General features: G+C 41.9%; 1 protein-coding gene across 8 annotated transcripts in view; it reads left to right on the forward strand.

Annotated features, from left to right (window-relative positions):
* Positions 1-2: 2 nt before the first annotated feature.
* The window catches only part of MAP7 (microtubule associated protein 7), a 128,028-nt gene continuing 101,429 nt past the window's right edge, over positions 3-26,601 (forward strand). For 6 of the 8 annotated variants that reach the window (XM_040597682.1, XM_040597683.1, XM_040597685.1 and 3 more), the window contains exons 1-2: positions 3-406; positions 13,689-13,831. In XM_040597682.1, the coding sequence (XP_040453616.1) occupies positions 18-406; positions 13,689-13,831 (532 nt within the window). In that variant the 5' untranslated portion in view covers positions 3-17. Of the gene's footprint in view, positions 407-13,684; positions 13,832-26,601 lie in introns of all 8 variants that reach the window. The other 2 variants (XM_040597689.1, XM_040597691.1) reach the window with 2 other exon arrangements.

Here is a 26,601-nt window from a genome sequence, read left to right on the forward strand (position 1 = left end):
AAGCATGTGCCTTAATAATGAGACCACAGCAGTACAGTTCTTTCCCGAAGGCTGCGGTGCACCGCTCCTCCCACAGACCGTCCAGACACCGGCGGGAATCGGGAACCATCCCAGAGCCCGTTGCCTGCCTCGGCGCCGGCAGCTCTGCGGAGAAGGCCCCGCACCTGTGTGAGGCGGGGCGGCCGCTGCCTCCCAGCCGCCGGGGCCAGGTGCCCGTCAGGGGCCGCTACCGCCCGCGGGCGCCGGGCCCGCCCTCACCTGCCCCGGGCACATCCCGCCGGCGGGGAGCGGGACGTGGCGCTCTCACCTGCCCGCGGCCGCGGATCCGCGGGGCGGAGCAGCCGCGCTCGGCGAGGAGACATGGCGGAGGCCGCGGGCCGGAGCGGCGGGTGCCGGCACCCCGCAGGTGAGGCGCTGCCGGCCGGCGGCGCGGCGCGGGTCGGGCCGGACCGGCGGCTGCGGGCGGCCGTGAGGGGGGGGGAGCGCCGCGGGGCCCGGCGGCGGCCTCCCCTCGCAACAGGTGCGGGGCCGGCCGTGCGGCGGCCGGCGAGGGGGCTTTGCTCCCCTCCCTCGGTGTCACCCGCCGCCCGCAGACCCAGCCGAGGGGCGGCCCCACGCAGGGGCGCTGCGGCCCGGCGGGCACAGCCGTGCCGTGCTGGAGGGGGCGGCGTGTCCGGCCCTCGCCCCGCCGCGACGGCGAGACCCTGCCTCGGCCCCGCGGAGCGGCGGCGGCGGGACGGGCTTTGCTCCGAGCCCGTTGCTGCTGGGGCCGGGTGTGCGGCGGGGCTGGCGCGGCGGTGCGGAGCCGCGGGGGGTGCCCGGCGGGGAAGGGGCCCGGCCGCTGGGAGCGGCGCGGCCGAGCGGAGTTTGCGGGGCGGCGGGTTGGAGCGGGGCTCGAGGTAGCGGCGGTGAAGGGCAGCGCCCGCCGCACGGAGCTGACGGGGCCGAGGCGCAGGGATGTCTGGGTGGCGCCGGGCACCTGGTGGCTGCGCCGCTGCGGCGAGGCCGGGCCCAGCGGGAGCGCCGCGCCCGTGCGAGCGGCCGGCTCCTCCGAGCCCGTAATTCCTGCAGGGAAAGGAGGGAGGTGACTTTGCGTCTCCTCTAAGGAAGGCTGAGCGCTGCAAGAGCGTTTTAAAACGCTTTTATTTTGACCCGCGGGCCAGAAGGGTGCAGGGAGGAGACTCCGGCTTACGCAAGCGGACCGAGCGCTGTATCGCGGTTGCAGGCGCGGATGCTGTTTGCTTTCGCAGGCAGCGGAGGGGCTGCCGTTCTGGCGTGTTCACTGGGGGTGCTGCTTGCTGGGCTTGAAGTCTGACTCCAGCTTCGAGTGCTCTCCTCTTCTTTGTCCTCCTTCCACGGTACAGTTCCGTTTGCCCTTTGCTAGTCCTTCAATTCTCTAACATACGTCCAAGTTTATTTCTGAAACACAGACTGAGGTTTTTAATCAAAACAACATATGGCTGTTGGTTAAGTAATTGTGTTTCCGCAGTATGATGTTTTTAATACATATTTTATATAACGTGGCATACAATCACAAGCAACAACTGTGGGCAGACCCATCCGAATGCTGTCTGTCTTTAATAAAGGTAGAAGTGTAGTGCTTTTGCTCAGAAATCCTTTCTGCAAATCACTCCCAGCCATCACTCTAAAGTTCAGCTTCAGAAAGGATGTGCATCTGTTATCCTATGTGTTTCAGAGTTTGCAGCCACACTAACTTCACTTGTCACAGGAAGAGCTGGCTGTCAATGTGTTTTTAAAGCCACATTTAACAAACTCTTTTCAAGTTCTCTACCTTACATTGTTGATGTGATTTATATTATTTTTTTTAATCTATTATCAGTCTTTCTTCTAATCATTTACCAAAACTGGAGACGAGCTACCAGGTGACAGGTATTTTACATATGTATAGTTTTATAAGGACTTACATGCCTAGATTTATTCTGAGTTTGCCTTGTAGTTTCATTTCATGGTACTGTTTTGAACTTTTTACTCACTAGCACGTATTTGTAGACAGGAGGTGGATCTGCTTGCATGAGTTGTTGAATATTTTGAGTTTAAATTGCTTTGTTCTGTCAAAGTTCATTCCAAACTTCCCCATGTGTGAAATGTCAGAGTTAAACTTCTGTGAAATGGTCTGTTGAGGTTCTTCAAGGTGCACAAGTTATCACAGCACTGCTTTCCAGGCGTTCACAAACAGGAACACCCTCATAGCCTGTCAGGGAGCTGCTCTGCAGCTGTTTGGCCTGTCTGTGAGCAAGCAGATGTGTGTGCCCAGGGAGGGCCCTGCGGATGGCCACAGGCAGAACACCCGTGTCTGGATCCGGCTCCTCAGGAAGGTCAACCTCCCATCCTGGTTTGGTGAAATTGCCTACTGGTTGACTTACAGCTCCTGCTTAAAAACCAAAACACAACAGTTAAATAGCTCTGTGTGTGTTGTGGTGTGTATTTGGTTTTTGTTTGGTTTTTTTTCGCCTCCTGTGGCTAGATATACAGACCTTCAGAGCTGATCCTGGGGAAAGCTTTAACAGCACCAGGAGGACTGCAGCATGGTATTACAAGTAGATCCCTTGATTGTTGGGCAGATGGTCTGCTGCACACTAGGCTTCTTCAGGTGACTGGTTTAATTACTGGGATGAGGGCTTTTTTTTACTCTGCCATTCATAAATGCATAGATGGCAAAACGAGTACAGTGCTAAGTGAGTACACTAACTTCTACAGTTAGAATTTTTTAATCGTAGCTACTTGAGCATCTTACAGTGCTAACAAGCTTTTCAGTGATTCCTGAGAGGAGGGGCCCTTTTGTGGGGAACACCAGACAGAGACTCTTCTAAGGCACCTCATTTTATGGCTGCCCACCCATAAACACAGGCATGCCTCTGCCTATGAGACTTCCCCACATACACTCTGTGCACAGCTAATAATTTGCTTAGGTGCTGGGAGGCGAGAGAGAGCAACGTGCTCGGTCTGTTGCAAAATAACTTTAATGCCATGATTTTGCATACTCTTCTAGTTAGTGTTCTCTTGTAAGGGAGTTTAATATTATTCTGTTCTTTTTGCAGCATAGCATGCCTGTGCTTTAGATGATGATATCAGTGCCAGGCAGCTTGTTAATGCCAAATGCTGAAGTGTTCTCATTGTAGCAGCTGATGAGACTCTTCATCTATTGCTTGTTTATCCTGGTGTTTCTCCATCTGAGAATAAATCAAGTTTTAGCTTATTTGATTCGGTTGGTTTTGGTTTACAAATAGATAAATTACAGGGGAAAACAGAAAGGTACAGAAGGCATACAGTAGGTGGGGGCTTAAAACGTTATCCAGTTCCCCACAGCGATAACATATTCTGCCAGAGAGGATTGATGTGGTATTTTGACTGACGGGCTTTATCTCTGCCTGGCACAGGCGGTTCCCATTCCCATTCCCTGCACGGGCAGCTGCTGGGCACGGGGCACCATGATCCCATGTGGACGCAGAGTGGCAGGGTGGGCCCCGGGACACAGACCCCTCGCTGGGGCGCCCAGCGGTACCCATGCTGCGGCGGTTGCGCTTTGCTCTGACTCGGAACTGCAAACCGTGAGGATCAGAGCATGTGGCGTCCTGAAGGTGAAGGTGATTTGAAGCAAAACGTTACATTGCCACGGTAGTATGTATGTTCAGATGCTAGGAGTATTGCAGGTGTGTATGTTGCTAGAGTACTCTAATTTCCATCTATAATTATTTAAATGTTGCCCCCCTTGTGGATAGATCTTTTAATATATAAATTGCGAATCTGTAATTCTTCTATTGCTACCTACCCCTCTGATGAAAACCTATTCAAACTTTGAAATTCTGTACCAGATCTTACAATAACTTAATTGGTCCTAATTAATAATTTCCTGAGTCAGTACTTTAGCTCTGAATGCGTATAGACTTTGATTTATCAGTAAATTGTAGAATGAAATGACACAACTAAATTAACCCTCTTATCCACATTTCTAAATCTAAAAATCCTTATAGAAGCCATCATGTGGCTTTAGAAAGCTGCTAAAGTACTGTCTCTTGGTGTCTTTCATTGGTCAGTAATGTTTGTGCAAGGACTGCACACAGTGGAAAAATTTGAACAAGCTTTTTTATATGCATATTGTGTAATTTCAGTCAGACTGTCTTTCTCCACCCACCTACTCCCAGCACAGCTAGTATGGGAAGAAAAGAAAAAAAAAGGGGGGGGGGGGGGGGGGGGGGGGGCGGGGCGGGGCGGGGTGTGTGTGCGGCGTGGGGTATGAGGTGAGCAGCACGGGACTATGGACACCACAACAAACACAAAGCCAGTACCACAAAAAAAAAAAAAAAAAAAAAAAAGACATACACACCAATAAAAAAACCCAAACGAAATGGGGTTCATGAAAAATCAGGCCTGTTAAATGATGCTGGAGCAGCTGGCTTAAGTGCTACTTCGAGAGCTTCTACTAATCTAGCTAAAGTAGTATGCATTGTTTTTTTACTTGGGCTTCATTTTGAAACTGGATGTTCTTTTTTATGTGCTGTAAAAATTGTAAATTTACAGTAATCTGAGATGGCTAACATTTTATTTGTATGATGGCTGGTTTATTACTATCACAGATAAACAATTTTAATACTTTACAGCTGAAAGTTGTTTGTGGTATTAAAGGTAATTAAATATGATCAGTGCAATAATTGCCTCAATTATGTAAATACTGTATAATTTTGCAACAGCATATTTTCTTTTCCACTTGAAAAGGTGGGCATAAGTCTAGACCCACAATACAAGCCACAGCATGCTGCTGACGTTGTGGTGGCTATGCTTGCACACCTACTTTTCCTCCAGGAAGGAGATCCCCCGTATGTTACTTCTGTTAAACAAGTGCAGTGTCTTGCTAGGAACTTTGGCAGAATAGGCTACACGGATATTATACATGTTTAAGGTGAAAAAGACTCTGAGAAGATGATGCATTTGTTAAACTGCTACAGATTTAATTCTGCAGCTGTTTGTGAGTATTGATTCTGGTCATGCTGTATTTGCTTTCATTAAAATAAGATATATTTATACCCTTTGTGGCTTTGGAGAAAAATCTTGAAAATATGTATCCCAAGAGATCTGTCAGAGTTCAAGGAAAATAACCCTAAGTTGTCTGTTAAGATGACATATGAGAGGCAGGTTGCCTCGCTGTTCAAGTGGATGGAGTTAGCAACCCTGACTGCTGTTAACTTTGAGATTCTTCAGAGATGTAAGTGATGATATGATTTATGCTCCAGGCTGGTAGTCACTGTAAGACTAGATTATGGAGGGGACAAATAAAGTACTGAGGTCTCCAGATATTTCTCATGGCTGTGTCTGATACTGTAATGTGTTTTCCCTTAAAGTTGATGGAACCCGAAAGTCCAGACTTCCTGGTCACCTAAGAAACGTGTTAGAAAGTAGAGATGTCAGGAGAGCACTGGTAATTAATGGAGCATGAAGTTGCTGACAGGATTCCATCCATCAGATACTGCCAGTAATACAACAATGGAGAAAATTTTAATTTGGTCTTGGCATATTGCCTTTTCTTTCAAGGATGTTCCCGTTTATGTTAAAAAGCTTAGTGCCTTCTCTTTGATGTTCACATTTCTACCAAAAAGCTTAGTACATACATAAGTGCTCTAATTTTGAGTGCTTTACAAGCCTTTGGTTCTCTTGATGTGTATACAAACTAGGTATTTAAAAAATAAGCTCTTTTTACAGACAGAAGCAGTGGCAACGCTGCCCAGGCTGTTAATTAGTAAGGTAATTGGCATTCATGACTTCTGTCTTCTACTGAATTCCTGTTTCCTACTGTCCTGTGAAGTCTGCATTCCTTGCTGCCTTTCCTTGTTTAGCTGACCACTGGCTGAAGTTACATGGTATGTTCTACTATAGGGCCTGATCCAATATAATTCTGCTATATATAAATGAAAAGCGTTGGCCAAGAATGATTTAATATGCTTTTATTCATCATGGTATGCATTGTGCAATTTTTATAATCAGTCATGCTATGCAAATCCATTTAATTAAAAAAAAGTAACAAGACTTGTTAATGTACATCTTGTATTTGATTGTTTTATTGGTGTGTATGTGTTCATTGTGGATGATGAGACTCTTGCTTGCATGTTCACGTGTCTTCTGCTGTGATGAGTGAGTTTGAGTCAGAACAGGGCAGGGCTCCCAGCCTTCTTGTTTTTCCTATGTGTGGAAACACACACAGGTTCAGTTTTACTTGACAGAAGGGAAAATGGTGAACACTTACCTTCTATCTGGTCACTTCTGAGGAGCTCCTAACACCCCTTGGTCAAGTGTGCAGCACTGCGCATGTTAGAGGGACAGCCCAGAGTGGGAAGAGGTGATGTCCAAGCGAAGCCTCCTGTCCCTGAGCACCTGTGCAGGGGCGCTTCCTGGTGGAGTTGCCTCCTGCTGCAGGGTCTTGCAGGCAGGGCGGCTGCTGGCACAGCTGCTTGTGATGCACCAGAACTGCTGTGGGAAGGGACAGGGTGGGGACTGGAGAGCCAGGTCTCTCGCATCATGCAAGAGGATTGCGGTGGCTGCTCTGGGCACCTATGGTTCTGTGGCTGAAGAATATGTTGTCTTACTTTTTGATCAAAGTAATAGCTAGAATATGCATAGTCTTTGCAGCACACGTGATGGGACCTGCAAACAGATGGGTAAGCTGAGGAGCCAAAGGAGTCAGGATAGTCCATAGGAAAATAAAGACATGCTGTCTGCTTTTCCTTTCCAGACCTAGCTTATTTAAAATTCATTGTATCTTAGGCAGATATGGATAATAATTCTGAATTCAATATATTGGAAAGGGTGATACTGAGGTTAGAAACCAGAATAAAGGTATGTTTGCTCAAACTCCAGGAGGCAGAAGTGAAAAAAGCTGTACCTGCCTTTCTACGTTTGCTTTCTGAAGAATCTTAATAGTGCACTGCTATTCCCCTTTGTTTCCCCGGCACGTATGTAAGTGGGTGTTTGCTTAGAAAGGCTGAATGGTTCTGCTCTTCCTTGAATTTTGAAGCATCTAATTCAATGGCTAAATGAAGAATAAGTTCATGAAACTACTGTGGTTTTATGGCTTCAACTTTTACAAGCGAGTTGACTCATTGCTTATTTAAAGCTATTCAGAGCACATCTATACTCTTGACAGCAGGATTCTCATTAGTCAAAAAGATGAAGGTCTCCCTTCTTATTCTCTAGCATTTTATACTCAGTCTTACTGATTAATGCAAGGGGCCTTTTTCCTTCCAGGAAGTTGGGAAGAAGAAATCAGTGATTATAGCTGATATTTATACACTAAATACTGATAATGTTAAAAAAATTAATGTACTGCTGTAAAAATAATCTTCCGGTCCTTCATTATCATTTATATACAAGTGAGGCCTCAGAGATATCTTTGAAGAGAAACTTAGAAATCTCTGTAAAGGCAAGGTTATTCTCTGTTGTGGTTTTTTTTTTTTTGGTTTTTTTTTACAATAAGAGGTAGAAGGGAGAATACAAGAACAGCTATGGGAAAAAGTAGGTGTGCATGATGTTCAAGACAGTGGTTGGCTTAATGGAAGAAAGTATCTTTTCTGATATAGTGGCTGGTTTTGCCATTTGCAACTTAACTTTTTTTTTTCCCCTAGAAACAGGGGGATGGGGGGGAATCCTGTCTGTCTTTTTAAGGCTATTTTGCTCTGTCCTAGATTTACATGGCATTGAAAAGAAGGTTTCCATTCCTTTGATGCTGAGTAAATAGCTGTCTTCTCACATGAGGAGGGAGGGGGAAAAAAAGCTCTACTTTCTCTGTTCTGTTGGCCTGATTTAAAACCTAGCGAAGTAGAGAGGAAATGCAAAGAGATGAGTCTCCTGAAGGACATTAGGGAGAAATGGAGTCTGGAGTTTAGTTAGTGTCCATATATTCCCACGTTGTCCTGTGAGGAGTAGGGAGTTAGACTTGATGATCCTTATCGGTCCCTTCCAATTGGAGAGATTCTATGATCTAATGTTGTCTGTATTATGTATTTTTAAATGAGTTCTTAAAAAAAGCTTTTGACATACATGATTAATGTTGAAAATGTCCATATGAAATATGATTGTGTGTTTTGATGGGTAGGTACATTGTCGTTTTTTTGTGGGTTTTTTTTTTTTGCTTTTTGTTTTTTTTTTAAACAGGATGTGAGCTTTTAACTGTACCTTGATTTTCCTGATCTTTCTTCCCAAGAAACAAACATATGGAACCTTATTGTTTCATGCTGGCAAAACATGTCTATAAATGCAAAATGCCATATCCTTTCTTGTTGCTACTATGTAAGATGCCTACCTTGTCCTGAACCTCTCAGTACTAAGAAAATCAGAAATAACAATGAAATATTGGCAACCTAGAAAGGAGCATACGTTAAAATAATATATTGACTTGGTCTAATTCTTGATATAACATGTACTTAAGTTGAGGGGAAACATTCCTTATATGTTAAAAGGCTTGAATCAGTATCCAAGTAGCAGAAGTAGCACAATATTTATTTTGCTTTATAAATACTGTAACCCAGAGCTGTCTCAAATTTGTAATTCTTTTTTTATTTGGTTGGGTAGGTGGTTTTTTTTTGTTTGTTTGTTTTTGGTTTTTTTTGTTTGTTTGTTTTTGTGGTGGTGGTAGTGGTGGCGTTTGGGTTTTTTTGGTACCCTACAAGAAAATGGTCTTCATCTGTTAGCAGTTTTGGATAAACCTGAAGAACAGCATGAGAAAAGGATTGTGGATAATGCTGTAAAAGCATTAAAGCACAGGTGGCTTCTCAGTTTAGTTTGTGGTTTTCACAGTCCAAACATTTCTTTCCTCTATTGTTTCAGTAGTTGAATAGTTGCTGAGTAGCTCTCGTAACAGTAGGGTCATACAAAGTATTTTAAAAGACAAAAGAATAAGTGAGTTCTTCAAAAAGAATTCTGAAGGTTTTATTACATTTTATAACTTGAGAAACTGAGGCTAGAAGTTATAACTTACCTTAGGCTTTGGAGAGCTTAAGGTTGGAAAGAAGAGCACTGGTGAGCAGACTGTCCTGGCTTCTGAAATTGGCTTGATGCATCTGTGCCTTGAACTCTTTTTTTTTTTTTTTTTTTTTTTTTTTTTTCCCTAATCATTCTGGCTGACAATGAGGAATGTTTGAAGGCTGGAGAATAACTAGTGGTCTAATCTATCAATGGTCATATCTGGGTTTCATATAATGGCAGATGGTATACTTTTGTGTGTGTTAAGATTGAGAGCTTGTAAGACCATGAAGCTTTGAGGGGTTGGGATTTTTTTTTTATTTTTATGTTTTCTTTTTAGAGTTTTGGGGGTGGGTGTGAAGGTGGTGTTTGGGGTTTTTTTTGGGGTGTGTGTGGGTGGAGAGGTTCCCCCATCAAATCCTGACTTCTTGGTTGCTTGCTCTTTAGGTATGGTGCTGTTTTAAAACAGTATTTTAACAGCTCTTTTCCTAAGAAAATGGCAGGAGAAAGACATGAAATTTGTGTAAAATGTAACTTGATGAACATAAAATGTGTGTTTCATGGAGTGGGAGGAAAAAGCTGTATATCGTTAGTCAGCAGTCTTATGAGTGCTTCTGTTTGCAGGGCTTTTTATAGTCAATTAGTCTATAAATTTCTTTTGCTCCTTTTGCAATACTATATGATCCTGCATTCGGTTGCCTTAATTTTCGGTAATGTAAGCTAACACGGCCAGCGATACAAGATGGCTTCCAGTCAGTGTTACATCGTGTGTTATTTTCTTGAAAGCATAAAGTCCTAGTTACCACAGCCTGCCAACTCTTGTGAAACGTACAAATTGTCTTGTCTTCGTAAGGTATTTCCTTTCTGTTAGTTAGCTAACTTGTGTTGAATACTGCCTTTTTTCTTCCCTCCCCACTGTGAAAGAGCAAAAAGGTTCACTTCAGTAAGCTCGGACTGGCAGAGTGCTTCACACGGCTGTGGCTGTAGAACATGAACTTAATCATGTGCAACTCGTTATACTCAATCTCAGTAATGAGCTTCTTGTAGTGTTTGGATAGTTTACAGGAACTGAAACAGTTCTGTGAATGAAAGAAGATAGCAAATCTAAACTTCAGCTGTTGGAAATTATCAGATTGCCTATAGTAGACTGTGCATAGGTATCACGGTGACTGGGTTCGACTTGCTTTTCAGTTCATAGATAGACATATCAAGCCTTAATACCTGATGTTAAAGCAGAAATATCAATTAGCATGATGTTATAAATATTTACATTTCCCAGATTACAATATAATTATATAATATTATCCTAATAGACTTTCTTCAAATTGATGTTTAAGATGTTTAAGACTATTGCATTTCAGATAATGTATTGTACAGGTGATTGTACCTATGGAATCTCGTGGATGAAAGTTGGTATCTTTAAGCTCAGTGGTTTAACTGATAACGAGTTTGAAAGTGTTGTAAAAAGGAAAAAACAGTCCCCGCAAGATACGCGGTTGCCCTCATTCCATCTCGAGAGAGTCTCACCCCATCAGTAAGAGCCCAGCTGTGATTGTATGGGTACACAGTATGACTAATGGCTGGGGGGGAATTAGTGACAGGGACTATGTAACCAAATGGTTTGTTGTGTTTGGGGTTTTTTTCTTTTTTTTTTCTTTTGTTGGTTTTTTTTTTGTTTGTTGGTTTTTTGGTGTTTTTTATTTTTTTAAGAATTTAACAGCCTTGCTACTAAAATTATCCACCACTTTGTTCCTTCAAGGGAATGTTGCTTTCATCCCAGTTTTCATATGGCTGAGACACACAGCTAAGACAAGGCTGAAATAAGCAAAGCTTTCCTGTTAGGAATACCTCAGGAATTTATTTTTCTGCCCTAAACCAGCAGAGGGAGGGAGGAGATTTATCGGTACGGTCTGGTTTTATGCAGCATTGGTACATTTTAATGCGTATTTAATGGTGTTATTGGGGAGGTATTTTTACAAAAACCAGAGTACCTGAAGTTGTGTGGTATCTTCTGTTGTAATAGGTGTCTCTTATTTGTAACAAGTTGCAGGTGGCTGGAGTGCCATTTGATTAGGCATTTGGAAACATATTATGGGCTGGTATAGTTTCTAACCACAGAGGCCTCAAAATAAAACCATGCTGCATAAGCTGAATGTGCTGTTGGTCCTTTTTCTCTGTCGGAATTCACCTCTGCATTAGTAAGTCAGCAGCAAGAAATACTCAACGCCTTAGTTGCCTGTGTGTCATAGACCAAATCCATCTTCACCAGCTCCTGAAGCATCAGACTTAGTCATTACTACATTTTGTACTCAGAGCAAGTCACTCTTACAGGTGCAGGAGATCTTGCAAGGACCAAGGAAGACATTCTCAGTCTTGTAGCTGTTCTCCATGACTCTTCAGATAATAGGGAAACGCTGACGCTGAAACAGTTATCATACATGTAAACCTGGAAGCCCCTCCAGTCAGGTGTATTTTTGTGCTAGCTACTTCTTATATATTTTTAAATGCCTGTTTAATTAGTTTTGCAATCAAGGGAGATTGGTTGATTGAACATAATGTTTAAAAAGGCAGGAATCCTTTCTTAGTGACTTAAACGGTGATAGGGGGAGGAGTGTTGTTGAACTAAGCTGCCATGTAAGTGTTTTCTGTTACTTTTGCTCTGTTGGCAACATTCTTGGGCATGTATGGAATAGTATTTGTAGTACTAACTACTGTCCTCTTTTTGTGGCTATGTGTGTACTGTTATGTAGTATTTGTGGTAGGCATTAAGTGGATGGATTTGAGGAAAGGAGCTTTTTCTCTTGCAGGACAAGGTAGTAGCCTATATAAACCCCAGAAAGCAAACTTCTGAGCTAAAGAACAGCTTGTGTTAGAACTTCTTACTTTTTTTTTTTTTTTGCCACACCCTTTAGTACAAAGTGTCTTTAACTGTAGACAAATGTCATCATGCATAGCTTCCGTGTACGCCCAGAGAGTCCAAGGTGTAGCCAAGTGGCAGGATGTAGCCAGGAGGAAATAGGTACCAGAGGTGGGCTGGGGGCTTGGTTCAGAACTGGTAGCTCTGCAGGAAACTTCTGTATCGCGTGGATGTTTTGTGTCTGTGCTGGAGGAGGAAGAAAGGTCCAGCTGAGCCTTCAGCTGGTGCTGTTTTCTTCTCCATCCACTGGGCTCCTGGCTGGTGAGCCTGAGATGTGTGAGAACAGAGCTGTCCTGCCAGCTGAGCATGATCCAGGACTCCTCTGTGAAGAGCATCCCAGGTTACAGTGATACATACCATGTTGACTGTCATATATTCTCACCCTTCTTCTTCAGTACTGTTACTCGTGTTGTTGAAGTGATCATATAGGTCTGTATAATCTTGTATTTTCAATATGAGCCACCTGCAGACTTGTCAATTAACTTATGTGCCATCTTGTGGTGGCTGCTGAGGTTACATTGAGATTGTCTTAAAAAAAATAAATCTCAAGTGGAGGAAAATCCTGTAACTTTAACACTATAGAGTGTTCCAGCTTGCAGCTTTTCTTAGCTAGCTCACCATGAAATGATGAGTACACATTGAATTAGAGAGGTGGAAGTGAATGAAGATTAAGGTCTCACTCTCTCTCTCTGGTATGTTGCATAGTGGCATTTGGAGCTGTGAAGGATGGAACATGCAGATTGCAAAACTTGTGAGCAAGTGCTCTGTCATAAACTGCTAAAGAAAATCCAGAATGCCAGCATATAAAGGGAATCCGACTAGTTAAAACCACCCAGGCTGTATTTTGTCCATTTTGCAAACTGTATGTTAATGTTTGATGCTGTATAAACTAATGGTGTGATACAGAATATTCACTCCAAAAGTCCTTTTGTTGTTCTGTGCTGTCTGGGCAAGCCAAAAATCCTGATTTTTGAGTTTTCACACATGGAGAAGAATGCTCCAACACCTGTCTGTAATTGTGGGCGTATGCATTCCTAATGCAAAAAGTATGCACTGCATAGGAAGGTGATTAAGTTAAGGGGTGTGTGGAGGGGGAGACACCCAACACATGCATCTATGGAAGAAGACTCATACTCATTGTTTTAGATTAGGCTAAAATTTCTAAACATGAATAAACAGAGCAGCTGGCAAAACGCAGGTTCGTGCCTGGAGCCTTCCAGGCTTCTTTTCACTCGGTGCTCATCCGCTTGTGCAAGCGCAGCTTTATCCTCCCACTGCCCTGCCAGGAGGAGGGAGCAGCCCCTGCTGCCGAGGTGCTCCCAGCTCCCCGCACGCCTGCAGGAGACATCGCTCCCAAGGCCGGCTTGCTGCAGCTGAGGAGACAACGCTCATAGACCCCTTTTGATTAGGATGTGTCAGTGTTGTCAGGGCAACTGTTAACAGTGGCGTATCATATTTTCTCCTCTTGTGTTGCGTGCTGAATATTTTAGTGTGCTGTAGCTGGAAGAGGATTGCAGGGAAAAAGGTGCTGCAGCAAGAAACCTGGAGCTGTGGGCTGGGATCTGATTGAACAGGTTAAGACAGTGACCGGCTGCATCCAAAACAATGTACCTTTAATTAGGGCTTTTCTTGAAGGTAGGGAAAGACTGCAAGCCTGTCGCTGCCGACTGGATGTTGGTATTTGTCAGCTGTTTGCATACTGCTTATCCATAGGGGATCTATTACAAGTGCTCAAATGAACAGGCAGTGTTGCAGCTAAGCAGGGACTGGAGTTTCTTACTTTTTTTTTTTTTTAATAAGCAAGAAGCAACAGCAACATGCCTGGTTCAACTACTGCCCTTCGACAAGAGAGACTGAAGAAAAGTGCCAGGCCAAATCCGCTGGGTTTATTTACCATCAATGAAGAGGATGAGCAGCAAAAGAACGGGAATTCCAAAAGACTGAAAGGTATGTCATGGTTCTGCAGTGCGATCAGGGCTGTGTGTGGAATATGCTGCACAGCAGGCATAACATTTTATTAGCTCTTCTGTGTGCTGTAGAGACTGTAAGTGAGTGGTGCAGTCTGGCAATGCATATTGGCACCCACAAATGCACTTTGCATGATAGGTGCCTGTATTTAAATCCCCTGGATTGTTATGCAATCATCTGCTTTGGATATGAAGAAAAAAATACTTTTTAGTTATAAACCCCTCTTTTTCTGGTTAGGGATAAGGGTTCTGCATCAGAAATATATCAGAGAATTTCTGTGTGCTTTCTTTGATTTCTGTGCACAGTCTGGATAAATACCTGGGTTTTTTTTTGTTTGTTTGTTTGGTTTTTTTTGTTAAAGGTGATTGTAAGCTTGGAGAATACAGAATGCAATACTGCCTTGTTATAGAAGACAGCCTTGCCAAAGACAATGTAAAATTAGCTATACTTCTATTTGTGTGCATAAGAGGCAGAGTGCCTTTGACAGAGTATAGAAAAATACATATTGTTCAAATATGCTGACTTTTTCTGACAAAAAAAACCCTAAACCAAGAAATTGTAATTGCTAAAGAAAAATATTTATGGTGTTTAACATAGGTGAGTGGTGGTGATGATGGAGGGATGCTGTTGGCCATTGATTTATAACAGAGATCTGTCAAGCCTGTGTAGTCACTGCTATCTTATATCGTGTCATTGATGTTTTCCACATGGATCATAGTGTTTAAATTCTGCTGGTCCGGCAGGGATCCTGCATCTTACAATTGTGACTGGAATATTAAGTTTGATCATTAGAATGTTTACCCTTTCTTGTGATCGAGTGATGTGAGCACTCCTTTTTGTGGTCTTATTTGAGGGTATAAAGATTGTAACAGTTTTTTTTGTTTGTTTACAAAACAAATGTTAGTTTGTAGTCTTTTTTTGGTCTTATTTGGGGTGATAAAGATTGTAACAGATTTTTTTTGTTTGTTTACAAAACAAATGTTAGTTTGTAGCCTCAAGACACCTTTCAAGTTTCAGATGTTACCATTCTACCATGTAACAGGAGAGGCTAGCAAGCATTTAAATAGCAAATTTATGGTATGCATATTTATTAGCACTGATTCATTTACAGCTACCTGTTTTTTCTTGAAGGAGAAAGGTAGCTTGGTAGCTGTTAGAAACAAATTCAGAACGCAAGATTTCTTTGAGTTTGCAGCTTGTACTTTTTTTTCTTCTTTCTTGAAGTGGCAAAGAACCTGACAGATTTGAGTGTTGTGCTAAAATATATATTGCTTGTCATTGTTAAACATGCCTGATGTGTTAGGGTCTTGTGTACATAGTTACCTGCTCTTTGAAACTGCCCATATAAAATGGGGTACAAACTTTAGTGTGAGGTTGAGTTTTTAATGTTTTAAGAAGCATATTACTTTCCTTTATCACCCACTGGATGACGTCCAAAGTCAACAGTCCACAAAGCTAAGAATTAATAATTTTCCTGGTTTTGTTCAATGGCACTGATAGTTTCCCAGGGTAAAAGTTCTTGTTGACTTAGCTAGTGTGTTCTACTTGCAGTAGTTATACAGATGTGCTTATCCTTTGACTCTTTTGTTATAACTGAGATTCCATTTTTGATTATTCCTTTTTTCTGTTGTTGCTGTGAAATGTCAGTACACAAATGTGCACAGAAGCACAGACAGCAAACTTAGAAGTGCATCTGGTTTTAAACATACCTAGTGAAAAATAATGTAGGATGCTGTACCAGATATTTTGGAAGTACACTCATTTGTTTTTCCTTTAATAAATACTTGAAATGGCTCACACTGTCTCTAGAACCCCATTTGCACACTGATACATGTAGTTACTTACCCTCTGTACATTTGCATGCATTGCTAGTGGTTAGGTGAGTTCGAGCTGGAATGCCTGATCATGGAGAATGCATGTATTCAGGGTGGTGTTCTCCCTTCCCCGTTATCAAGAAAGGTCACTCCAGTGCAGCTCTGAGAGGAAGCAAGATGTGTGATGGACCCACGTGTGGCTTCCTTGAGTCTTTAGAGTCTGTTGTTCTGTTGCCACTTCAGTGTTCGCTTTGTCTTAGTTCTTTACCTGTCCTATTTGCTCAGCAAGCACCTGCAGCTGCTGAGAAGTTTCTTTTTTTCTTTTTCCCTCTCTAGCACATACTAAGTCAGTGTCATCTTCAAGGGAGGTGGGCTACCTGTCTTCATCTGCAGTTTCTGTAATCATGCTGGACCTGTGTTTGTACAGCAGTTCAAAACCCAGGAGGCCTTTAATGGATTTGATACTCCAGAGTAATAAAGCAGCTCATTCCTCCATTAAGGATATTTTGATATCATTACAAGTTTTAATATAATTGTTATTTTGCTAATTGAGGTCTTATAAGAATACTCAGACTTGATTAGAGTGTGTATAAGAGGCTGTTGGTTTTTTTGTCATCTGGGAAACAAATATTTATGTGGATCATAAAGTGGCTAACATCTGTGAGATTTTCTGTAAATTGATAACAGCCATTTCTTTTCTTGTCTTTGGCTGTCTGTATTGTAATCCGACAAGTCTGGTAGTCAGTGAGTTTGTTCTTCCAGTGTAAACAAATAATTAAATGAAAATGTTAAGGATTTTTTAATCTGCAGTTATTAAAAGCCTGCAGTAATCTTTGTAGCCACATGCTCCTGACAAAGTTCACATCAAAGGAAAGAAAGTATTCCCTGCTTTTTCACCTAATATTTCAACTTCCTTTCCTCCTCTTGTCTTTGGGACAAGGCCTGCAGTTTTGTTACGTGTCTGTATAGTACCCACTATTGCAGGGTCTTGAGGTCCAGCTGTTCTGTAGTAGAACAGTGCAAATAAAAATTACTTTGAATTGCCTTTTTAAACTTCTATTGACCGCCTCTGTTGTCCTCTCCCGTTATAAAATACAAGAATTTTGCTACATTGTGCACTCTTCAAATACAACTTGTAGGGGTCAGCAGAAGCTTATTTTACACTTGAATTGTTTTAAGTCACCAGCTTTCCAGCAGTTCTGCAACTGTATCCATAAAGAAACCAGATAAAATAGGCACATAATCATACACTTAACAGCTTGAATATTCCCTTGAAGCTTGTGTTGTAAAACAAATATGGTTTCTGTTACTGAAGATAGTGAGTGAATGTGGTTCTTTATGTTAATCGAAGATATGTCCAGGTAGATTAGTATTTAACAAAAGGTATCCGTCCTGTGTGTGTGACCTTTGGCCTCAGCCATTCTTTGAATGCAGGCACAGGCAATTCCAGTCACCTTAGTATTTCCCTCCTCTGCCCTGTTGATTTTGAGCACCTTGGATGTAGTCTTAATAACTCCTACTCAATTTTATGACATTTTTAAGTGATGCCCCCTCTCCTTCCACTTGGGGAGATGGGAGGGGAATACCTTCTCAGCCTGTTCATAATGTTGTGTTTCTAAAATTAACATTTGAAGAGCATAGAAAAGCAATTCTCATACTTCTGGATAATGAATTGAATAATTAATAACTGAAATAGCCACCTTATGATATTTATGGCAAATTAATGAAAAGAAGTCTTAACTAACCTAACAATGGAATCCCTCACCTGCCTGCTTATTTAAAACTGGTCAAGGGAACGTACGTCTAATCTGCTCCACGAGTATTGCTGCTAATGCAAAGGTAGACATACATGCTTTAGGTCTCTGAACAGTAACACTGATTCTTTGTCATCCTGAAAATAAGAGAAGGGCTTTTTCCAGTCCTTTGGCACATGGCAGCAATGTCTGTGATTACCAGGAGATTTTGCTGCTGGTGCGTGGATGGCAATGTTTTTGTGTTATGCTCATTTCAGTGGTAAGATTTGTTCATCCAGAGAGATGTGGGAGATTTCTAACATGATTGTTTATGTTCTTAGTCTCAATGCTCTGCATGCATTAGGGAAATATATATTCCTTGTTAAACTCCGATTGGCTAAATTTTAATTCAGTTGTTCTTTTGTTGCTGTGTGTCTACATCCAAACACAAACTTAAGATACCCCAAAGAGAAGGGAATTTGGCATCTTCAAGGACATTAAACTGATAGTTCTGGAAACTGAAACTGTATACTTACAAAACAGGTACTGCATGGGGTGTGGAAGTGTAATCTTATCCCACGCTGTGGAGTCTGTGCCTCAGGCTGGATGCAGAATGACATCTTGGTCTCTGGCTTCCACCACGCTTTAAACCAGCAAAACTGCCTGGGATGGTGGTTCTCTCAATGGGGCCTCTTGACGCTAGTCAGTAGGCTGACCTCCAGTTTGTTTTGGGCAGAACGGTTAAATGCTGGTGAACTGGCTCAGCAAAATCAGGTCTTGGAGGTTTTCATGACAGTTGGTAGCCTTATCTTGCCCATCTGCATTTGAGGCAAAGTTGGGGGAAAGAGTGGGTGGAAGGAAGAAAAGGTACCAATTCTCATTACAATACTGGTTGCGTAAGGGGGCTGGACTGAGAACCTGGACATGTGGTTTGTCATCCTGCACCTTCCAGTGAGTTATGCTAATGTTTCTCTGAACTTCCTCTTTCTTTCTGCTAGCCACGGTCAGAAGAAGATGGGTCCAAAACTATCTGTGATTTTTCTGGAAATTTATTTTAGAATAATTCTCAAAGTATCTGGGAGGAACGTCCTTAAAAAACCTCTGTATTCATTACCTAATTTGCAGCTGCTGAGGATGCAGGAGGAACTTGTGTTTGGGGATTTTTTTTTTTTTCAGGAAGCAACTAAAAAGCTGTCTCCTTTGTAGTATTTCACCATTCATACTTGTAGGTGCTGGGTACCATAAAATAACTTATTTGTAATAAAGACAGAGAGATCCTCACATAAAGTAATTTATTTGCAGTAAAGCAAAGAGATTGTACTGGAAGTCTCAGGAATAGCAGGGAATATGTCTGCAGACCAGTAGAGTAAATCTGATTTGTTCAGTCCCTCTGGCTTTCAGAGTGAAAGTCCCAGGTCTGAGGACTTGGCTTTGTTGTAACACAGTCTGTTTATCAAAGTGTGTGCTGGGATTACTGAGAGCTTATCTATGCTGGGTAAGAATCATCTTACACTTGTTGATCAGCTCTGTGAGAAGAGGTTTCCACTGCTGATTCTGGAGGATTTTATTCATGTATTTTGTCAACTGTTTTTGTAGGGGGGGAAACAGCCCATGATCTGTTCATGTGCTCAGGGAGCATACTTGACATTACGTGGATGGCAGAAGTTCAAAACAGTACCACATCGATAGTGTGAAGGATAGTTGTTAAGAGGAATTCAGGTTAACTTGGCGTATGAATTGAGGATAATCCTAATCACGGAAAGACTGAATTTTACAAAGTAACTTTTGTAAGTAAACAGGGTTATTTCAACCAAGATGTAAATGATAACATGGTATTCATCAGAGCTGTTCATGTGAGAACAGGGTGCAGTATTTGGTTACTGTACTTGCAGGACAGAATGCTTGTTGAAGTTGCAAAAAGATGGGAGTTCAATTTAATTTAGGCAACTCTCAAGAAAGATTTATATAATAAGAAACACCACTCATGGAAGATTGATAGCAAGCAGTGGTTATTATTCATTGTTACCACTATAAAAGTAGTGGCTTTAAAAACCTTGAATTTGGAATACAATTCCAACTGTGAGGAAAATATGTGTAAAAAGGGAATGTAGGTTTACAGTTATTTCTTCTGGGAGAGAGAGAGGAACCTGGAAAGTAGTAGATCTGTCCAAGGATCTTGAAGTTCTCTGAGGTCTTGCTGCATTCTTCTTTTTTTTTTTTTTTTTTTTCTGAAAATATGCAAATAATACTCTTTCATGGGGCTTATACAGTAACTTGCCATTGGAATAACATGATAGCAAGGAGAAATTGACCTATATGTACCATATTACACATGCCTGGGTAGTACTATGTTTTTTATTTTGCACTGAAAAAAACAGAGAATAGCTAAGCATGTATTTTTTTTAAGAAATATGTTGCAGTCAGATCCCCTGATGTTTTTGTGATTGTAGTATTGTCAAGAGTCTTGACCCTCTTGCTGCTGTTTGCAAGCTTGCTCAGAAACTGCTCTGTCTGTTTACTCCTTCAAAGTTGCCTTTGTATCCAGGTACATAGAAGTCTGGATTTATTTTTAAGAGAAAACCTTTCGCTTGTCATATTGAACTCCAGAGAAATCAGTGAGTACTGGCTTAGTGTTGCTTCTGGCCATGCGCAAGTAAGTGATGATGGAACTCTACTCATTGCTGGGCTCAGCTGAATCGGTGGGAGTACCTAATTTTTCTTCCTGCACAAACTCACACGTGTACATTCGTTGCTTACTCAGCTACCCACAGAGTACTTTTTGTGCCCCCTCGCCCCCCCGCTACTTTAAATTCAGTCTCTACTTTTCAATTGGATAACTTGTTTTTCTGGTATTTGAGTATTAAGAGTTCTAAGTGAAAGCATCTCAAAATAGTTTTGTATTATCAGAATTCTCTTCAGAAGTTATTTGTGTGTGTGTTGTTGGGTTTGGGTATTTGGTTGTTGGGTTTTTTTTTAAGCCATGTTAAGGAACTATTTAACCCAGTCTAACCAACCTCAGGCCACAACAGTAATGTCCCAGGACAACAAACTGCATTGAGTTGAAGCGTGGTATGAGTAGATGCTAATGTCTGTGGGTCAGATCTGTATAATGAAGGTGAGGGAGGGTATGGGCAATGTTTAATAAACAAATAAAAATACAGATGAAGCATCAGAAATTAAATTAGGGAGTACTGTAAAACCTGGGCTTTCACATCTTGCTGCTTGAGACAAAATATTTTTCTCTTCAGTGGAGTGGAATCACATTTACCAAATTCTACACAAACCTCCCATTTCATTGATTTATAGGTTTGCCTATGACAGCCACTAAACAGGTGAAATGTCCCAAGCTCCATCTTAGTGATCTGTATGTATAGATGCTCTTTTTATGCTAGCAGTTTCAGAGAAGCACTTGAATGTTAGCTACACTTTCTCTTTTAAATTATTAACTTGCTGATAATGGCTGGAATAAACAGTTCAGTAGGCAGGTCACTGCAGCTTAACCTGGATGCAGGTTTCTCTAGGAAGTAGAATGTGTGTCCCTGTACTAAAGGTGGAGACAAGGTGTTTGTGGCAGGCTGTGCTAGTGGAAAGCTGAACTGCTCTGTCAATACTGACACACGCCTGTAGCTGCCCTGTGTGTGTGTTTGTGTTGAATTATTTTGAACAAGAATAATACCTTCTGTAGCTTCAATGGGATGATGGTACAAATTCTTTCTGCGTAATTGTTTGCCGGATTAAAAGTCCATTGGAGTTTTTGTTCCCTTTTATTAATGCTGGTCAAATAGATTATCTTCTTGTTGTTTCGTATCTGTTGAAGCCTAGTTTTGCTCTTTAGCTCTGTAGAGGAAACACAATTTTTGTCAGGGATTAGCTATGCTTCTGTAGGTTTGAGTTCATGTCAAATTTATGGAGTTTACCTGTGCAGATGTCAACAAGAGGAAACTGGGTTTGGAATCAAGAGTTACAGCAAATTAAGCACAGCTATCTGCTGAGACTGGTGGAAAGCAAAATGTGGAAAGTAGCAGAGATTCCAAATCATAGAAATCTTCCAGTTGATGCCCTTCACTTAGGAATAAAAATTTAGTTAGCTGAAGCACTCTTCCTTTTCTGGTACTAGTGTCTATGCAGCTGGCTTCAGGGAAAGCAGGGGTTTCCTGTTAGAAGTCATAGTTGTGGATTTACAATTGTTCCTTAATCTCAGTCAGTGGTTTTCAGTAGAGTGTATTGGAGGCTGGATTTAAAATCAGCTTGGAAGAGGAGGCAAAGCCTCAGTTTTCTTAGGAGCTGAGTTACCCAAAAACCTCATCAACCCAGGAGAAACACTCAGGGTACTGGAAGTCCCAGAAGGGACTCGCACTTACATACGGAATCTGTAGTTTGGTTGCTGGCCACCCGCTTTTCAGTCTTCGTTTCTGTTGTTTAATACCATGACAGTCTGAAGCTCCATCCATGCCTACTAATTGGCCTAGTCCTTTACATGGATGTTGATTTATTATTTTTTTTTTTCACAGCCAGCTTTCTTCTGTGTCTTCCTCTTACGTCTGAAGCAAATGTAGAAACAACCGTCCTTCCACAATCTGACATGCCAGGCACAATTGCTCACAGATCTTTTCTGTGATCTACTGCTGATTTATTTTTTTTTGTTTTGCATTGAAGGGTTGTGGAAAGAGGATGGTGCCACTGCACACCCCTGCAGCTAGGAAATACTCCAACTGGTGGAGTTATATCTTCAGAAGAGCCTTGCTGCAGCCTAGTGCCATAGCCACCTCCTATGGCATGCTATGCTGTACTAGAAATGTGCTTTCTTTCCTTGTGAGGAATGGGGATGCCTCCTGAAGGTTCTGAGGATAATGGATGTCACAGAAAACATTAAGAAGAATTTTTATTGTCTGTGTGCTGGGAGACAATGAGGAAAAGGAGTGAGGAAGTAACGTATGTTTTCAAAAATATTTCTGCAGGATGCCTGAACTCTAATTTAATTGATGGGAATATGATCATAGTGCTGGTGTCTGGGCAGAGACAATCTGACTAGTTGAAAGTCCAGTGAAAGATCCTGGACCTAAAATCTCGTAACATTGTAAGACATACTGTTAAGTGTGCTGAAGTGGCCAGGTTTTTCCATTCTTGAATTCCAGATCTTTCAGCTTTATTTTAAACTCCTGCACAGGCAAGGTTTATTATAGAAATGCTGACTGAACTTGATGCACGCTGTTGTATCTTAGTGTACAAAGCTATCTTGTTTCTCAATTCTGCTTCAGAGAGCTTTTCAGAAGGCTGTTTTGGAAATGCAGGTTTATCCAGTTATCTGCCCTTGACATGAGAAGTCATCCTTTTATGCAGCCAATTCTAGCTTTGTGTTTTTCCTTTTTCAGAGTTTGTTTCCTCATTGCCTGCATGCTGACCAATGCACTGCTGAAAGTTACAGTACTAAATTTCAGCTTGTATACTAAGACACCATGAGTGACATCAAATGTGTCTGAGCTGTTTTTGAAGACACAGAGGTGTCATGTCAGCGGAGTGTGCACTTGTGAGTGCGCTCACCTCTCTGAGAGCAGCAGTGGCAGTATGGCGGAAAACAAACTGCTGAACCTTCATGCCTGCCATTCCTTCTTATTTTTAACAGCTGTTTCATTGAGGAATGTGCTCCCCATCTTGGACATGCAATCCACGCAAACTCTAGTCAATGTTACTTTCACATTTTGTGTGTGTACCCTTTCACTAGAAAAATCAAAACATGTTTACCTCACTCTTATTCCCTGCAACAAAGGAAGAAAAAGTAGTTTGTGTTTAAAAAAAAAACCATCCAAACAAAAAAGCCCACAACCTTCTCCAGCCATCTAGCTATGTTAAAGTGCTGTGTTTAGTTGCAGTCTGCAGTTACTGCAAAATATGAGGGTAAAGAAAAAGCAGATGGCAGTCGCCGTCTGTAAACCAGAAAAGGACAGCAACCACCAGCTGCTGAATGAGGTATTGGCAATAAAACCAGGCTGCAGACCAAGCAGCTTGTGCTTGTCATTGTGCCTGGGTTATCAGTGTTTTAGTATGTTCTTACACTTCCAATCTGTCTTTTCTGAAATACTTCAGAGTGTATTTATTTATTTTTGTGCCAGGATTTTTCTTCACCAGGTTATTCTCAAGTTTAAGAAACACAGCTGTCAGATAGTTTGCATTCAGGGAGTCACTGTGAGCCTCGCTGTCCATGTGAGTTACCTGGATTGCTACTGTAAACGACATCTCAGATGCTCAGTGTCACTGAAGACTGGATGCAGAGTAGCTTTGCTTTTCACTGCAGTATGTTTAATATAAATCTTTGTAGTCAATAACTGATGCAGAGCATAGGAAAGTAGTATAGAGAAGACTGATGCTCACACCATGGTGATACTTATGGATACGTCCTTTTTCTGTTAGACTTCTGTTTAATCACCATCCTTACAGATTTCACTTGTTTGTGGCATCTGCATGATGAGCGACATTCCAAGGCTGAAATATTTAAGGTGACAGTATGATGATTTGATCTTCCTCTCCCAAGAAATGAAGACAGCATCTCCATGATTGCAGTGTGTTGGGAGTTCTGAATAGGCTCCTGACCCCAAGGTTCGCAGAGGTGATTTATTGATTTATGCTCATCTTAATTCTGCAAACAGACCCTGATATTGCCTGGCTGTAGACAGGAATTCAGTGTGTTTTGCTGCTACTAGCAGTTCCCTTTAACACTCAGTGAAGATTTCGCTTAAATTTTGAGAAAGTGTTGTTATTTGGTCTTTTCCTTTGTATTATACTCCAGGCTTTGATTATGGAGTTTAAGAAAACTTGTCCTAGGATTTCTTTTCAAAAATATGTGGATAATTGCCAGTAGCAAGCTCTTACCACATGTAGTCCCAGATGGTGAGGCTGTAGCTTTTTTTTGGCTATAAATCAAGGCAAGAAGGTTTTGCTGATGAAATGTGGAAGTCTACAGACCAGTTTTCAGTGGTGTTCTCGGGCAGAGGTACTCTAAGATGTCTTTGACCTCTTTTGTTTGTGGATTATTGGGTGTTTTTTTTTTAAGTAGGGGAAATATCTGTTCAGGCTTATAAGGCCATAATGTTAAGTTACCAAAAGCTTTAAGGAGGGGCTCTGTGTTAGTGGTAGAAGTTACCCTCCTCTGTTTGTTACCATTCACTCTTGCTTGCACTTGTCGTGGCTCCTAGGAGTGTGGTTTGGCACAGTATCGACACAGGCGGAGCAGAGAATGGATTGAAAGGAGCCCTGAGGAGAAGGACTTCAGGATACTGGTGGATGAAAAGCTCAACATAGCCTGACAGTATGTGGTTGCATCCCAGAAAGCCAAGCAAATCCTGGGCTGCATCAAAAGAAGTGTGGCCAGCAGGTGGAGGGAGGTGATTCTCCCCCTCTACTTCATTCTTGTGTGACCCCACCTGGAGTATAACTCTGGAGCCCCCAACATAAGAAGGACAGGGAAGTGTTGGAGCAAGTTCAGAGGATGGCCATGAAGATGATCATGAGGCTGAAGATGATCATGAAGATGATAGAGGGCTGGAGCCCCTCTTCTATGAAGACAGGCTGAGAGAGTTGGGGCGGTTTAGCCTGGAGAAGAGAAGGCACCAGGGAGACCTTATAGCAGCCTGCCCGTGCCTAAAGGGGGCTTAAGGGGGCTTATAAGAAGGGTGGGGACAGACTTTTTAGTAGAGCCTGTAGCAATAGGACAAGAGGTAATGGGCTTTAAACTGAAAGAGGGTAGATTTAGATTAGATATTAGAAAGAAATTCTTCACTGTGAGGTTGGTTAGATACTGGAACAGAAGTTGTCAATGCCCCATCCCTGGAAGTGCCCAAGGCCAGGCTGGATGGGGCTTTGGGCAGCCTGGTCTGGTGGAAGGTGTCCCTGCCCATGGTGGGGGGTTGGAACTAGATGATCTTTAAGGACCCTCCCAACCCAAACTGTTCTATGGTTGCAACCAGTCGTGTAAGCAGACACCTGCTCTTGAAACAATGTAAGCTAACACAACTTTAGAAAGAAACAAGGTGGGGAGCAACCTGATGAGAAGGTTTACTTTTGTATTTTTAATGTTGGTAATGTGTTTTATCAGTCCTTAAAGAGAGCTGAGGTATTCCTTAAAATGATGTTGTAGAACAATTGAAATGGGTTGGTAGAGTTACTGCATACTAATAAATGACATGTTCTGTGGAGCAAGCAGGGTACAACAGCTGTAATTCAAAATAAAAGGTTTTGTAACAAAGGAGAAAAATTCAAAATCTTATAATGTGTGTCAGCGTGGGGGGCATTTACTTACTCTGAAAGCCTTTGTCCTTCCTCATTCTCAACCATTTCTCTGCCATAGCAAATCCAGCCTGATCTGCTTGCTTTGGTGGACTGAAGTAGTGTGAAAGGACACACAGATAGGAGGCTGGGAGTGAGCGAAAGTCAAGAGAAGACACAGCAATATAAATATGGAGGCTTGTTTTTCACTTGAGGAAGGCTTGCGTTTTAGTTTTAAAGCAACTGTCTTTTGAGACTGGTTATTGGAAAACCAGTTATTGATTAACAGTCCTTCCGAGACGTGTTGCAAAGAGTGCCCTTTCACATGAAAATTCTTGTGACTTAGAAAATAACTGGTGATAAATATCATGTCTTGTAATATTTACAGGAACAATCTCTGTGTCCCTCTCTGGGGAGAGGAAACTTGTTTTTGCAGGACATCCTGACAATAGTGATTATAGTGAGAGCTTTCCCATCTGACTGAAATATTTCAGGCTTTGTAGGGATTATTGAATATTACTCTGTGGAAAAACAGCCAGCCAGTGAGGCTCTAATTACTTGTGACTGAGCAACAGTACACCTACTTCCCGCTCTCTGTGTTCTCTCCCTTTCTTTTGTCACTTGTTTGGTTAACCTTTGCTTGAATATTCTTTAAATTAAACCAGCATGAATTATATACTCCAAAAGGGTTTCATATGTAGTATAACATATATATATATATTTGTGATACATGTATGTAACAAAATTCTTTCTTACCAAATAAGAACAAAATGTTTTGCCTGTGAACTTTTTGAGAAGACTTTGCTATTTGCAGGTATTAAAAGATGTTGTGAAATCAGTGTCTGCATGTGCTTAAACTCTTGCTCTCTGTTGTGCTCTTGGATCTTTAAATGGGGAAATCCAATGAGAGCTGGTTTTCCTGTTACATAACACACTGCTGTGC

This window comes from Falco naumanni, chromosome 6, assembly GCF_017639655.2.
Source record: "Falco naumanni isolate bFalNau1 chromosome 6, bFalNau1.pat, whole genome shotgun sequence".
Lineage (NCBI taxonomy): Eukaryota > Metazoa > Chordata > Aves > Falconiformes > Falconidae > Falco > Falco naumanni.